General features: G+C 41.0%; 1 protein-coding gene across 5 annotated transcripts in view; it reads left to right on the top strand.

Annotated features, from left to right (window-relative positions):
• The window catches only part of ZNF143 (zinc finger protein 143), a 65,861-nt gene extending 49,377 nt beyond the window's left edge, over positions 1 to 16,484 (top strand). For 4 of the 5 annotated variants that reach the window (XM_045894167.3, XM_045894168.3, XM_064577090.1 and 1 more), the window contains 5 exons: positions 1,658 to 1,885; positions 6,037 to 6,185; positions 8,822 to 8,983; positions 14,675 to 14,821; positions 16,081 to 16,484. In XM_045894167.3, coding sequence (XP_045750123.1) covers positions 1,658 to 1,885; positions 6,037 to 6,185; positions 8,822 to 8,983; positions 14,675 to 14,821; positions 16,081 to 16,164 — 770 coding nt within the window. In that variant the 3' untranslated portion in view covers positions 16,165 to 16,484. Of the gene's footprint in view, positions 1 to 1,657; positions 1,886 to 6,036; positions 6,186 to 8,821; positions 8,984 to 10,991; positions 11,197 to 14,674; positions 14,822 to 16,080 lie in introns of those variants that run through there. The other variant, XR_008507500.2, reaches the window with a different exon arrangement.
• Positions 16,485 to 16,737: the final 253 nt, after the last annotated feature.

Here is a 16,737-nt window from a genome sequence, read left to right on the forward strand (position 1 = left end):
AGAGAGAGAGAGTGCACAAGCGGGGGGCGACAGGCCTAGGGAGAGGGAGAGGCAGGCTCCCTGCCCACTGAGCAGGGACCCTGGGATCATGACCTGAGCCGAAGGCAGACGCTTAACCAACTGAGCCACCCAGGCACCCATTGGCTGGGATTTTTAGATGGGCTGGGAAAACATTATTTTTCCCATTTAAAGCAAGTGGAATATAGACTCATTACCTAAAAGTTTACTGTTCCACATGTTTAATGGGCAAATTAGATTCCAGTAAGAGGGATGCCTACATTAAATTTAGCCATACTGATCTTTGGAACATTTAAATAAAGCAGTGCTCTTAAATGTGATGCACATTGGATTCACTTTTTAAAAATAGGCTTATTCCCCATATTCTGTCTGCACAATTCTGACATAATTTTATGGAATGAGGCCCAGGCATCGGTTATCTTTAAAAAGCTCCGTGTGTGTGTGTAAAAATATATAAAGAAATAACCCACCCACCCCGGTCTTTTACATGATTGAGAATCATTGAAGTAGAGAGATGCAGTACATAGTTACAATTTTTGGTCTGACCCAAGAGGTAGGTCTGGACTGGAAGAAAAGATTGGCTAATGATCATCAAGTAGATGATACAGTAAATGCCCACATTATGCTATGAGTGGAGTGCAAATATTCAGCCATGTAAAATGCAATCCATTCTTGCAAGTTTGATTAGAGGACCCAGTTGAGGCTGTGCAGATATATCGCCGGTAGGGAGCTCCAAAGCTCAATTCAAATCCACTTCTGTCTTGACTGTGGTTTGGTGCCACCTAGTGGCTGTTTCTGCTTCAGCCTAAATATCAATGGGGCAGGTTTTCTGTTGGAATTGCCTGCCATTTCCCTGCCTGGCCTTGCCCTCCCCAGGTCTGTCCCACAATCATTTACCAAAATAAGAACATTAACCTGCCCTGCTTTGAGAACGTAGACTGGGCAGAGGAAGGAAGCAATTTCCAATTACTTTATGCTCAAGACTTATGTTACAGATTACATTAGGGTGAGATTTTACTATTTATGGGTGGTTTTACAGTGTTTAGAACCATGCAAGAAAATGTGATTACTCAAGGAAGGGTGCAAAATGAGAATAAAGTAAGACATGCACATGTATGCACACATGCATATGCACATTTTAGAAATTATATGGGTATGTCCTTTTAGATTTGTAAGTGTGCAGACCATGTCTAGTAGACTTTTTAGACAATCCTTTTTTATTGTCCTTATAAAACCCTTAGGGAAAGCTGTATTTGTTATAGTAATAATTGCATTTATTATTTTTAGTATACTGTTATTAATATCTAGCTTGTCTAGTTGTAGTTAACAATAAATGAGTTTTATCAAAGCTTAGAGTTAAACTGGGCAACATCTTCATCCTTTTCTCGTCCCTTGAAATTAAGGGAAAAGGGTATTCAGGCACAAGATAAGACTCAGAATGCAGACTACCTTCTGAGCCAAGACAAAACCATAGTTAGGGGAGTCTTTTCTTGTGTTCTGCCTCATGGCGATATAGAAGGAGATCTGACAACTATCTATTTTTGCTATTAGAGGCTTTTTTCCCCCATGGGAGGAATGGAATGATTATGCCTTCATATGTAAAAGCTGATTTGTGTGTGTGTGTGTGTTCTTTACTTAGGTGAAAAGCCATATGTTTGTACAGTCCCTGGGTGTGACAAAAGGTTTACAGAATATTCCAGTTTGTACAAACATCATGTTGTTCACACTCATTCCAAACCATATAACTGTAACCACTGTGGGAAGACCTACAAGCAGATCTCCACACTGGCCATGCACAAACGGACAGCCCACAATGACACTGAGCCCATTGAGGAGGAGCAGGAAGCCTTCTTTGAGCCTCCCCCAGGTGAGTGTTCTTTCTAGTAAACCTCTCTCTGTGTTGGGGAATCAACAGCTGTCATAATTTGTGATTCATAGCATTTTCTCAGATAACAAAGTTTCATTCACGTAATCACACAGATACAGAATTTACAACTGTAATAAGTGCTATCAAAGAAAGGGACTTGGTGCTCTGGGATGTCTAAGAAGGGAAGTTAGTCTAGTCTGGGAGGTGTTTTTTTGTTTTTTTCCCTGTTTAGTTCTCCACTTGTTAAACAGAAGGATGGCAATAAAGTGGATTTAGGACACGCAGCTCGAATTGCAGTTTTTCTTCTGTCAGACCTGGTTGCACTTACCTATATGCTGGAGGGTTTTCGCTCTTGACTGTGGCTTCTGTTCGGCAAGGAAAGCTGTAATTGTCACTAAAGAAGCCCTGGAACCTGCCAACTTTGAGATCAAGCTTATTTTAAGTGCCAGCGGTCCGAGTGGTAGGAGCAGAGGAGTCTGACATGCTGGGAAGCAGAGGAGGGACCCGTAGTCTCCGCCTTGCTTTGAGCTGAGTTTGAGTGATGTGAATTCTTGTGCTGCTTAATAAAGTGATCTCTAGGTATAATAGAATGCAAAGGCAAAGAGTTGCAGTAAATCTTTTGCACAAGCCATGTGAGCTTTCTGGTTTTATAAAGTTCATTACAGGTTAACGAGACACACTTCTTAAATAAGTTAAAGTAACAGCTACTAGGAGAGATGGTAGAGGGTGGATAGGGGTTAATTTGGTGGAGAGGCAGCGATTCGGCAGGAAGGGGAAATAAGGAGCAAAGTCAAGAGGACATTCAAGTGGAGGGAAGGGCACATACAGAAAGCCCTGAGGTTGGAGAGAGCAAAGTAAATTGGAGAGGCTAAAAGAAATCTGGCCAGTGGGGCACTTCTGCCTGGGATGGCGGTGTGAAATGGGGCCAGAGAGCAAGGGAGGAGCAGCTGGGCTATTTGGGTGCACTAAGGATGTTGACTGTAAGCATTAGAGCGGTTTGGCACTCCTAAATAACTCTTCGCTGATTCATGTGCTGTTCAGTAGTGTAGGAGACAAAAACATTCATTTCGATAAGAATAAACTCTTGGGAAAAAATGTTAGAGGATTACATTCTGTGATTTCAGTTAAATAACATAGGTAAGTCGGTAAAGTAGGTGAAGGTTTTCTAAAAAAACAAAACAAAACCCAGGTTGTCCTGCTGTTGCACCGAGGACCTCCTAAACGGAAGTAGATTTGAAAATGAAAAGAAATCCTATTTTCCCGTTCTTACGTTGAAGTGTTGAAAAACTTTTCGGTGAAAAAAGTTGGTTGGAAAATAAGGGAAAGAGTACATCATTCACTACCTGCTACAGTTCTCATTTGTCTTTTCAGTCGTCTGTCATGTGATAGAAGTAACAGCTCCTTCCGTCCTGGATGCTGTGTTTTTTGGCGAAGCACCCTGAGTGCGGACAGTCAGATATTCCTGCAACTGCTGGGTCCTTGCAGTTAGAAAGCAGGCTTTGTTTTGTTTTTGTTTTGTTTTGTTTTTTCTAAACCGGCTTTAATGATGACAAGCTCAGGTTTTAAAATTCTTTTTTTAAGCTTCTTCAGTCTCTTCCTTCAAAGTCGATCTTTCAGATTGTCTGAATTTCTTGTATTCTAGAAAATAGTCCGTAATATGATAATGCACATTTTGTTAAAAAAAAATAATAAACTATGATTGTTTTTCTAAGAATAGGGATGGGTTTGCGATCCTTTCCTCTCCTATGATTCTCGAGGTTCTGTAGCCCTTTGGGATAATAGTATCTAAATGGCTGTGACACAGAACAGACCGACGTGAAGTAATGGCCGCCGTGGAGATTACACCACCATGGCCAGAGCCGTATGCGTGCGTGCGTCAGCCACTAACTTGGAGAAGTACTCCTAAATTAGCATAAGTCCTTCCTTGAAGGAAAAAACCCCCCATATTTACCCTCTTTCTGGCTTTGTGGGAGGTGGAAAGCAATAGAAGAGAGGGAACAGCAGGCTTCCTGGTTGCCAAGTATAGCAGTAATGGACTGTTGAAAGTGCTGTTTACTTGCTGGTTCTTTATGAAATAAGTGGATGGTGGTTCCTGTTCTGTCCCTTATTAAATGATTAACCTTACCCCAGATAATATGCCATTACAATGTCTTTACACAATGTGGTCATTGTGTACTGATGACTTGCAATCAATCACTTGTGTTAAAGAGTAAGTAATTTAGTATTAGAAGTAGGTTCTGTTTACACACCATTCTGGTTTTGTGGTTAATGTTTATGAAGATTGTCTTATCATTTTTAACAGCTTCTTAAGTGACTGCAAGAACTTCATGCATACTTGCCATGTTGGAAGGGTTATTTGCCAGGCAGTCTTCCTGTCCAGTACCTCCCCACCATGCCCCAGCACACATGCACAGTATCACATAATGACTCCAATTAAGAATAAAAGGGGTCGCCTAAAATTAGAACTTTTTTTTTAAGATTTCATTTATTTATTTGAGAGGGAGAAAGAGAGAGCATGAGCAGGGGGAGGGATAGAGGGAGAGGGAGAAGCAGACTCCCCGCTGAGCAGGGAGCCCACCGCGGGGCGGATCCCAGGACCAATCATGACTCGAGCGGAAGTCTGACGTTTTACCCACTGAGCCACCCGGGAGCCCTCAAAATTAGAACATTTAAATTTGATGTGGAAAGGTTTAGTTTGGTTTGGCTTTATAAAAGTGGAGGTGGAAGAATCGGAAGGAGGTGTTGGAAGCCATTTTTATGATTTGGAATATAATACATATACACTTTAATCTATACAAGTATTTTGGTCATACTTAAAATATTCTCTTTTCGAAATGCAAATCAGAACTACACTGTGACATCACCTCACACCTGTCGGAATGGCTAAAATCACACAGGTGTTGGTGAGGACATGGAGAGAAAAGAACCCGTGTTCACTGTTGGTGGGAATGCAAACTGGTGTAGATACTGTGGAAAACAGTATGGAGGTTCCTCAAAAAAGTTAAAAATAGAACTACCCTATGATCCAGTAATCGAATTACTGGGTATTTACCTAAAGAATACAAAAACACAAGGGGCGCCTGGGCGGCTCTGTTGGTTGAGTGTCTGACTCTTGGTTTCAGCTCAGGTCATGATCTCAGGGTTGTAAGATTGAGCCCCGCATCGGGCTCCATGCTCAGTGCAGAGTCTGCTTGAGATTCTTTCTGTCTCCTTCCCTCTGCCCCTCCCGCTTATGCTCTCTCTCTCTCTCTCTCCCTCTCTTAAATAAATAAATAAAATCTTTTAAAAAAAGAATACAAAAATACTAATTCAAAAGGATACATTCACCCTTATGTTTATAGCAGCATTATTTACAATAACCAAGGTATGGAAGCAGCCCAAGTGTCCACTGATAGATGAATGGATAAAGAAAATGTACACACACACACACACACGATGGAATGTTATTCAGCTATAAAAAGGAATGAAATCTTGCCATTTGCAACGACATGGATGGAGGCAGAAAGTATTATGCTAAGTGAAATAAGTCAGAAAAAGACAAATACCATATGATTTCACTCATGTGGAATTTAAGAAACAAAACAAAGGAGCAAAGGGAAAAAAAGAGAGACAAACCAAAAAACAGACTCTTAACTATGCCTAGCAAACTGATGGTTACAAGAAGGGAGGTAGGCAGGAGGGGATGGGTGAAATAGGTGATCGGGGGCGCCTGGGTGGCTCGGTTGGGCGACTGCCTTCCGCTCAGGTCATGATCCTGGAGTCCCGGGATCGGGTCCCGCATTGGGCTCCCTGCTCGGCGGGGAGTCTGCTTCTCCCTCTGACCCTCCTCCCTCTCATGCTCTCTGTCTCTCATTCTCTCTCTCTCAAATAAATAAATAAAATCTTAAAAAAAAAAAAAAAGAAAAAGAAATAGGTGATCGGGATTAAAGAGTATTGTGATGAGCACCAGGTGATGTATGGAAGTGATGAATCTCTGTATTGTACACCTGAAATTAATATTACACTGTATGTTAACTATCCTGGAATTAAAATAAATATTGGGGAAAAAAATAAATAAATATTCAAAGTGATTAAAAAAAAGAAAATATATCCTCTGTTTTCTAAACAGCTTGATTGGTTGGTCAAATAAATGATTCATTTGTTTTAAATAGGTCAAAGTGAAGATGTTCTTAAAGGGTCCCAGATCACGTATGTTACAGGTGTGGAAGGGGACGATGTTGTGTCTACACAAGTAGCCACGGTGACCCAGGCTGGGCTGAGTCAGCAAGTTACACTCATATCCCAGGATGGGACTCAGCATGTGAGTATCCACCAAAAGCCAAACAAGTTAAATAATATTTCTCTGACTATGGACATGGAAGGCAGGTTGGGCCCCAGCTGAGGAAAGCCTTGAATACCAGCTCACAGGCAGTGCTAGAGCTGAAGGTCTTCCCGTAGGCTGCTGAAAGAGACTGCATACAGGGCCATTAGGAGAGAGGATGCTTGTGACTCCAGCATTTGCCTGGTGTTATTGGTGTAGTTCAAAGGTGAGGTGATAAAGGTCAGTACCACCGTGAAATTGAGGGCTTGAAAAGTAAAGGATCCATGAGAAAACATAGAGAAGCTAGGATTTAGTAGCTGATTAGATCCAGGAGGTGAGAGTGAGAAACCGGCAGAGCCTTGCCTGAGGGGATGAGGATATGATGACATCATTAAAGGATCGTGGGAGGGGCGCCTGGCTGGCTCAGTCAGTGGAGCGTAGCACTCTTGATCTTGGGGTTGTGAGTTCAAGCCCCACGTTGAGTGTAGAGAGGACTTAAAAATAAAATCTTTAAAAAAATAAAAAGATCCTGGGAAGTCAGCAATGGGCAAAACTGTAAAATGTCCAGAGTGCAGCTCTCTCCCTACCTGGAGTTAATGGGAGTTCACTTAACTTACCTCCCAGAATTAATAGACCAAGTCTCTTGATTTCCCCAGGAAAAGCAAGTAATGGTTATTCTCCAAACCATTGTTTTGTAGATGCCACTAGCCTAAAGTAATCCAGACTTGATTTCATTTTTAAGCTCCAAGTAAGGTTGTCTCTACCTGGTAGAAATAGGCATATGGGGCTCTTTATCCTCCTATAACTATCTCTTCCACGGAGAACTCTCTCCTTCCCTGTTTCTCTCAGAGCTTCCCTCTCATGATGAATCCGCCCTTTGTGTTGATAACTGTTACTGTGCTGGTGTTAATTAGGAGACACAACACATTTGGGATTGGCAATTTCAAGGTGCTTGTAGTATCCAGTTCATTCCCTTCCCCCTCACAGCACTACTTCCTCACAGTATTCTTTGTCCACTGATTGCCATGCAAGATTAAACATATTTACTAAGGCAGTTTTAATTTAGCATCAAGCCTAAGACGTTTTTTTGAATTAGATCAACACAGACACAGACCCTCTTGAAGTCATGCGATGTAACCTCCCTCCCTCCTGATACAGGAGGATTTCCCGCCACAGCAGCCCCCAGACAGATAAGGCAGTTTCTTTCGTAAGAGGCAGCCTGTTCCATTGTTGGATAATTCTGTTGTTTATCAGACTGGAACCTACTGCTATGTCAACCACTCCTGGCTCTTCTCTGACCAGATAAAATGAGCCTCATCCCCCTTCATGTGTTCCAGAACAGCTATTTCCCTTATCCTGATGTATTTTCTCCAGATGTAACATTCCTTTTTCCTTCAGGGATTAGATTTCTCTTCCATTCCTTTAGTCAATTAAATAGTAAAGAGTTACTGAATTCTACCCAATGCCAGATATTTTGGTAGACTTAGTGTGGGGAGTACAGAAAGTGGGGGTGGGTATCATAGTCTAGTAGGAGGGAGATATTCCTAAATGAACAATAACTTCTTATAATGATGGGTATATAATTGAGGGATGTGTAAAGTGCGGTGTCAGCCTGGAGGAAGGAGTAAATGATTCTTCCTGAAGGAATCTTAGAAACCCTTATAGAGAGTGGCCATTTATTTATTTGAGAGAGAGCATGAGTGGGGGAGGGGCAGAGGGAGAGGGTGAAGCAGACTCCCTGCGGAACAGGGAGCCCAATGTGGGGCTGATCCCAGGACCCAGAGATCATAACCTGAGCTGAAGTCAGACACTTAACCGACTGAGCCACGGAGAGTGGCCATTTAGTTGGATCTTGAAGAATTTTCATGAGTTTGGTAGGCAGAGTGAAGGGAAGGGAAAAGTCACGAAGATATAACAGAATATGACATTCTGGAACTGCGAACGATTAGTTGTGGCTGGGAGTGCCAGATGCTGGTTTAGAAGTGGTAGAAGATGAGTCTGGAGAAGCTGTTAAAGCCAGATTGCGAAAGGTCACAAATGCCATGTAAAAAGTCTGAACTCTAGTGATGGGGGGGTCACTGGTGATGTAAGCAGGGAGCATAATGAAATTTGTTTTCTTAAAAAGGTGTCAAGGTAGGGTGCTGGGTGGTTCAGTCAGTTAGGCATCTGCCGTCGGCTCAGGTCGTGGTCCTGGAGTCTTGGGATTAAGTCCGACATCAGGCTCCCTGCTCTGCGGGGAATCTGCTTCTCCCTCTGCCCTTCACCCTGCTTGTGCTCTCTCTCGCTCACTCTCTCTCTCTCAATAAATAAAGTCTTAAAAAAAAAAGTGTCAAGGTAGAGGATGGTTTAGGTAAGGGTTAGATTGGATACCTAGAAAGAAGTTGTATTGCAGGAAGTCAGACGAGAGGAAAATAAGGGTCTAAATTGGCAGTAGAGATGGAGAGGAAGAAATGCGTTTAAGAAACAGTCAGTTTTGGGGTGCCTGTTGGGCTCAGTCAGTGGAACATGTGACTCTTGATCTCGGGGTTGTGAGTTCAGCCACACGTTGAGTGTAGAGATTACTTAAAAAAAATTTTTTTTTAAATTGCCAAATACAACAAGAAACAGACTGATTGGTAAAATGCGTTGTATTGCAGGTCAACATATCTCAGGCTGACATGCAAGCCATTGGCAATACCATCACAATGGTAACGCAGGATGGCACGCCCATCACAGTCCCGGCTCATGATGCGGTCATCTCCTCAGGAGGGACCCACTCTGTTGCTATGGTTACGGCAGAGGGCACAGAAGGACAGCAGGTAATTGCTATTTTCTTTTTATATGAATCCGCACACATACCAGTATCATAACCGTTACATAGATACGCAGGGTGATATGGTGGTGGTAAGCACACAAACTTTGGACTGAATCCCAGCTTTATAGCATTAGCCACACAACCCTCTGAGTCTGTTTCTCCTCCTCTGTAAAATAGCAGTGATGGTTGCATCCACACCATAAGGTTGACAAAAGGATTGAATGAGATAATGCATATAAAGTACTTAATATAAAGCCCATTAATGGTAGCCCCTCCTATGATCATCATCAGATAGTTAGGAATAGTTCATTTGCGAAATTTTCTTTATTTAATATTTTGAATATGTAATATATTCACGTAGTTCAGAAATCAAAACGTATATACAGGTATGCAGTGAAAAGTCTTCCTCCTACCCCTGCCTCCATCAACCTAGGTCTTGCCCCCCGCAGAGAATCCACTGTTACTAGTTTCTTGCGTAATCTTCCAGCAATTCATGAAGCATATACAAACAAATACAAAGAGTCATCTTCCCCCCTTCCTTTTTTTCTTATGGTAGTAAACAATACTGTTCTTCACCTTGTTGTTTTTTTTTAACTTAATTATACATCTAAAAAATATTTCTGTTTCGTTATATAGAGAGCAACTATATGATATTTCACTGTATGAACACCGTAATTAAAGACTTTTGCTATTTCAAACAGCATGTAACCTTGTGGTCATGTGCTTTTGCACGGGTGAGCGTCAGTCTGCTAGGCAGATCCTAGAGTGCACTTGTAATTGTGATAGGTAGCACCAAGCTTCCCTTCTAGGGCCGTGCCCACCCACGTGACCATCAGCAGCATTCGAGACCTCCTCTTTCCCTTCTGTAGAGTCAACATAGTGGTATCAGACTTTTAAATTTTTGCCAATCCGATGTATCTCTTTGTAGTTTTAATTTTCCATTTCCCTTAAAATACATGATATTAATACATTTTAACAGTTGTTCTTGTGCTATGCTGAAAGCAATGTTAGATTCACTACAGCTACTTTACCATGTTCAATGAAAGAGTCTGTCAAAATTAGTAGCTCACATTCTTCATAAATTCATTTATAAATTCCATACCATCACAATCAAAATTCCAGCAGGTTCTTTTGAAGATATTACATAATCTCATTTTAAAATTTACATGAAAATGAAAGGACCTATGATAAATAAAACAACCTTGAAAAAAGAACAAAGTTGGAAGTCTTTACACCTTGAAATACAAAATTCAGAATCATAAAGCTTCTGGAAGAAAAGTGAATATTTTTGTAACCTTAGGGTAAAGATTTCTTAGGATAAAAAATGCACTACCAGTAAAAGAAAAAAAATGATAAATTGGACTTCATGAAAATTAATTCTGCTCACCAAAAGATACCATTAAGAAAAAGATTAGATAAGCCTCAGACTGGGAAAAATATATTCACACTATATATATCTGACACTGGATTTGTATTGAAAATATATAACAAACTTCTACAAATCAACAGTAAAAAGACAAATAGCCCATTAAAAATGAGTAAAATAAATACAATTTTTTTTAAATGTGCAAATCATTTGACTGCTCATTTGAACAGACCTCTCACAAAAGAAGATACAAGAATGGCCAATAACATAAAAAAGTGCTCAAATCTGTAGTTATTAAAGAAAGGCAAGTTAAAATCACAATGAGATACCACCATTTCAGACACAGGAAAATTACTAAAACAGAAAAGACTAACAACATTTGGTAAAGATATGAAGCAACTAGAACATTCGTACACACTAGTGGGAGTGTAAAATGATATAACCACTTTGAAGAACTGTTTGGTGGTTTCTTATATCCCATGACCAAGCAGTTCCACTAGAATACGTATTGTATGATTTCACTTACACGGAATCCAAGAACAGACAAAACAAGTCCATGGTGATAGAAATCAGAAAATGCTGCTTGACTGGGGGAAGGAAACTGATGGGATGGAACATGAAGGAACTGTTCTCTATTTTGTTTTAGGTGGTGGTTCCACAGATGTATCTAACTGTCAGAACTCAAGAGAACACCTGAAGATTTGTGCATTTTTATTGTTTGTTAATTATACTCTATGCAAAAACAGAAACAAAAGCAAAACCCAACCACTAGCTTTCAGGCTGTCTTACAGGGTGGTCCCGGTCATTTCCGTGGCTGTAGGATCCCTGGATGGGTGCATGGCACAGCTTGGGTAAATACACCTTATGCCAGTTACAGTTGCAGGTCTGGAAGGATAGTGACCCTAAGGCAAACATTCTTTTTTAGTTTAGTTTATCTGTAGCCTGAGGTATAGGAAAATTTTCAGGAGAGACAGTTTTGAGGGCTGGAATGAAGCCAGGCAGCTTCCAGCAACCAGGGATATTACAACAGGAGTGGGGGTTTCATTTGAGGACCAGATGCTGCCATTGCTCCTTCTTCTGCAACTGTAGGCCATCGGGCAAATGTTGGCTATCCACTTGGGGTATCCAGACACCACCTGTGAATTATCTGTAATGCTTAAATTGCCTAGTTCTTTACATGCACGAGAAGAAAGCAATTGGTCCTTCACTGGCCTTTTTTTTGTTGTTAAGGTAATTGGATTTCGTAGACTCGGTTTTCCAGGTGCCTCTGGAAGCCTAGTTAGCAGGTATATAAAGAAGAGTCTGTGCTCTCCATCTATTTTAATTTGAGATTACAAAAGTAATGTATATTCCCAGTGTAATAGAATAGAAAGTCTAGAAACAAACCCTCACATATATAGTCAGTTAAATTTCAACAATTAAAATTTGACCATTCAGTGGGAAAGGATGGTCCTTTAAACAAATGGTGCTGGGAAAACTATATCCACATGAGAAGGAATGAAGTTGGATCTTTACCTTATACCATATATAAAAATTAACTCAAAATGTATTAAAGACCTAAATTTAAGAGCTAAATCTATAAAATGCTTAGAAGAAAATATAGATGAAAATCTTCATGACCCAGATTAGGGAATTATTTCTTATGTATGATACCAAAAGCAGAGGCAATGAAAGAAAGAAAGAAATTAAACTTGTTCAAGATTAAAAACTTTGTTCACTAACTAGAATTTAAAAATTTGGAAAGAAAAAAAAAAAAACAAAATAAAATAAAAAATTAAATTAAAAACTTTGTGCCTCAAAGGCCAGGACCAGGAGAGTGAAAAGACAATCTACATAATGAGAGGAAATATTTGCAAATTATATATGTGATAAGGGATGAATGCTTAGAATAGATAAAAACTTCCTATAACTCAGCAACAAAAAAAAACAAGCAACCCAATTTGAGCAAGAACAAAGGAGTTGAATAGACATTTCTCCAACAAGATTTAGAGATGGCCAGATAGCACGTGAAAAGATGTTCAACATCATTAGTCATCAGGGAGATACAAATCAAAACCACACTGACATACCACTTCACCCCCATGAGGTTAGGCTATTATCCAAAGACAGACAGTAACAAGTGTTGCCGAGGATGCAGAAAAATTGGAACTCTGGTGCATTGCTCATTGGAATGGAAAATGGTGCAAGTACTGTGGAAAACAGTATAGCAGTTCCTCAAAAAGTTGAACATAGGGGCACCTGAATGGCTCAGTTGGTTAAGTGTCTGACTCTTGGTTTTGGTTCAGGTTGTGATCTCAGGGTTGTGAGATCGAGCCCCATGTCGGGCTCTGTGCTGGGCGTAGAGTCTGCTTGGAATTCTCCCTCTCCCTCTGCCCCTCCCCCTGCTCGCACTTTCTATCTCTCTCTAAAATAAATAAATAAAATCTTTAACAAAAATGTTGAACATAGCGGGGCGCCTGGCTGGCTCAGTTGGTAGAGTGTGTGACTCTTGATCTTGGGGTCATGAGTTCAAGCCCCATGTTGGGCATAGAGCCTACTTAAAAGAAGTTGAACATAGAATTACATATGATCCTATAATTCCGCTTGTAGCAATATATCCAAAAGAATTAAAAATAGAGACTCAAACTAAAAATCTGCTATAATCGGGGCACCTGACAGGTTCAGTCAGTGACTCTTAATCTCAAGGTTGTGATTTCGAGCCCCACATTGGGTTTAGAGATTACTTAAAAATAACATCTTTTTAAAAACCTGCTATACTCTTTTGATGTTAAAATAACTAGTCTCAACATTTAGGACTACTTACTTTGTGTGTGTGTATGTATGTGTGGTGTGTAGAGTTAGGATTATAATTTTGTGCTTATCATCTAACACTATATTCTGAGCACTTTCTCATACCAATTAAGTGTTCTTATAAAAGGATTTTTATCATCTGTAAAGTAATCCATCAAATGGAACTTACTCATTCCACATACATAAATTGTTGTACAAGCTTCTGATTATATTCATAGGAACAAATTCTAGACATGGAATTATCGAATTAACGGTATAAAGTATTTTTTTAAAGATTTTATTTATTTATTTGAGAGAGAGAGAGAAACAGCATGAGAGGGGATAGGGTCAGAGGGAGAAGCAGGCTTCCCGCTGAGCCGGGAGCCCGATGCGGGACTCGATCCCAGGACTCCGGGATCATGACCCGAGCCGAAGGCAGTCGCTTAACCAACTGAGCCACCCAGGCGCCCCGGTATAAAGTATTTTAAGCTGTTTGCTACATACTGCCAAATTGTTATCCAAAAAGTTTTAACAATTATGCCGTGGATCTAAAAGCTTCCTTGTTTTTCTGTACTCTTCTTGCTAGTATTGAGGATTTTTTTTATATTTGCATAATTGACAAGCAAAAGTTTAATTCTGTTTTTATTATCATTTGTCTGACCACTAACACAGTTTTTCATATCAGCTCACAATCTGTTTTTTCTTAATTGAGGTAAAATTTACATACAATGAAACGTACAGATCTTAAACTTACAATTCAGTGAGTTGTTAAATATGTACACCCATATAACCACCATCCCAAACAAGATATAGAACATTTCTGTCACCCTGGAAAGTTCCTTTGTGACCCCCTCCAGTCAATCCCCAGCCCTTTCAGTTTTCCTCCTGAAATGGAAATCTAATTTTAAATGCAACAGGTAAATAGGAGAAAATAGTATATTACCTACCATTTATCCCCACTGAGGAGTAAATAGGCCGTTGAGATATGAATTAGTCCACATGTGTAACCTTCCAAGCAGCCACTTAGAGTAATAGAACCTATAGGCACAGTCACGTCTCCCCTGGTTAGTGGAGCCTGGTGTAGCAGATCCCCTTGTCCGGTGTCCTCTAACCTGTTATGTCATTGGTTCACTAAGCTTGGATAAGTCCCTTCTTTCTGAGCCTCAGCTTCTTCAAGTAAAAAAGAAGAGTCCAGGGCCGCCTGCATGGCTCAGTCTGGTTGAACATCCGACTCTTGATTTCGGCTCATGTCATGATCCCAGGGTCGTGGGATCGAGCCTTGTGTGGGGCTCCATGCTCAGCGGGGAGTCTGCTGGAGATTCTCTGCCTCTCCCTCTGCTCCTACCCCTGCTCACACTCTCTATATAAAATAAATAAATAAATCTTAAGAAGAAGAAGAGTCTAGAATAGACAATATATAAGTTCTCCTCCAGCTCTAGACTTCTACAAGTCTGTGGTCAAAAGGGAGTTTCTCCTTTCAGATCCGAAGACAGTCCCTCGCATTAAATGGAGTTTGATGTACTTAATCATAGCTTTCCTTGTGTGTACTTTTGGTTGAAGGTTGCAATTGTGGCTCAGGACCTGGCAGCATTCCATGCTGCCTCATCAGAGATGGGGCACCAGCAGCACAGCCATCACTTAGTAACCACAGAAACCAGGCCTCTGACCCTAGTGGCCACATCCAACGGCACCCAGATCGCAGTTCAGGTGAGTGCGGTGATAGCCGGACTCCTTCACGGCTCTCGGCCTCGGGCGCTGTCCTTTATTCACAACCTTCACAGGAGGCCAGGCACAGAACAATCTATGGCACTTAGCTCCTTGAAGACAACTGCTGTTTGCGGGGGACTCAAAGAGACTGGCACTTTGTTCTGTATTAGCTTTGCTTGTTTTAGGGGTATTTATTTATTTATTTATTTATAGATTTTATTTATTCATTTGACAGAGACACGGGGTGGGGGACACAAGCAGGGGGAGTGGGAGAGGGAGAAGCAGGCTACCCGCCAAGCAGGGAGCCCGACGCAGGGCTCGATCCCAGGACCCCGGGATCATGACCTGAGCCGAAGGCAGACCCTTGAGGACCCGAGTCACCCACATCCCCCTAGGGGAATTTATAGCAAGAAAAAGAAAAGCTTCTGGTAAACATCCCAGCATGCCCCCAGCCAGCCATCTTTACTTTCAAAATAAGTCTCATTAGGTAGGATTCTAGAAAGCACTTAAGAGCTATTCCTTGCAAATGAACCTAGTGTAAACAGAGACCCTAAGTTAGTCCCCCTGAGAATCCCTGCACAGCTGTGTTTTATGTTGGGGGAACATCAGAAGACAGAAAAGACTATTCTCAGGGAAGTCACTGGATTGAAGCAGAGAGTCTAGAATGCTAGGTGCAGATTATTTTTCCTTGGGAAGAGTTGTTTTTCATGTATTTACTTGGAAAAGAGAACACATTTAGGAAAATGCCAACCATTGGTTTTAATTTAGTTTATGGGCATGGAAGCTGATGGCTCAGGATGCTCTCTCAGTGCCTCCATTGGAAAAGATGAGCATCTTTTGTCTGTTGCCCGAGTGAAGGTTTATCAAAATCCTAAAGAAAGAAAATATATTATACTCCTGCAAGGATTTTTTTTATGCATTTATGATTGGATCAGCGGTAGTATCTTAAGTCCAGCTGTCAGAATTACAGAGAGAAATTTTACTTCTGGGGGGCACCTGGGTGGCTCAGTCAGTTAAGCCTCTGCCTTCAGCTCAGGCCATGATTCCAGGGTCCTGGGATCGAGCCCCACATCCGGCTCTCTGCCCAGCGGGGAGCCTGCTTCTCCCTCTCTGTCTGCCTGCAGCTCCCCCTGCTTGTGCTCTCTCTCTCTCTCTCTCTCAAATAAATAAATAAAACTCTTAAAAAAAATTTTACTTCTGGCATATACTATTTCTTTGGTATTCTCTTTGGTATGCCTTTGTGTTTATTCCTGTTTCAGCTTGGAGAACAGCCATCTCTGGAAGAAGCCATCAGAATAGCATCTAGGATCCAACAAGGAGAAACGCCAGGGTTGGATGATTAATCCTCAAAACAGTGGGGCACTACATCAGAAGGAGCCTTTCAAATCTTCAGGCAGCAGACATCCATGAGCCCGGGCCCAGGAAAATTAGAATGTTTCCATTCCTGAAATACTGTACACATTTTTATGCAAGAGTGGAGAACAGTTTATTCTTGACACTTTTGTGTGTATAACCCTTGGAATAGATTCCCAAACGGATTCATTGTGTACAAGGATGTATGAAATTAGGGCAATACAGTTAATTTTCACGTTACTCTTTTATCAGTTTGCAAACTCCTAGCGTCTACATGCAAGATCAGTGGAGTCTTATGATGGATTTTTAACTTACTGTGAAAAGATAAAATAAAGGCTGTATCTAAAACGGCAAAGGTTCTATACTTCAAACAATCAATTCCAAAAGCCATCATGGATAATAAAGGATGTAAAGCCTTCGAATATTTCCCCAAGTTAATAGAGTGTCTGCAGTTTTTGTTCTACTGTATACTTGTATGTTTTTATTTGTACCTCACGGTTTGAAGACTATTCATTATAGTTTTCCATCCCTGTTAAAATACCACCTCTTCAAGCTGAGATGCT

Source organism: Mirounga angustirostris, unplaced genomic scaffold (assembly GCF_029215605.1).
Source record: "Mirounga angustirostris isolate CCGP_5_RB_7025 unplaced genomic scaffold, mMirAng1.0.hap1 SCAF_13, whole genome shotgun sequence".
NCBI classification, from domain to species: Eukaryota; Metazoa; Chordata; class Mammalia; order Carnivora; family Phocidae; genus Mirounga; species Mirounga angustirostris.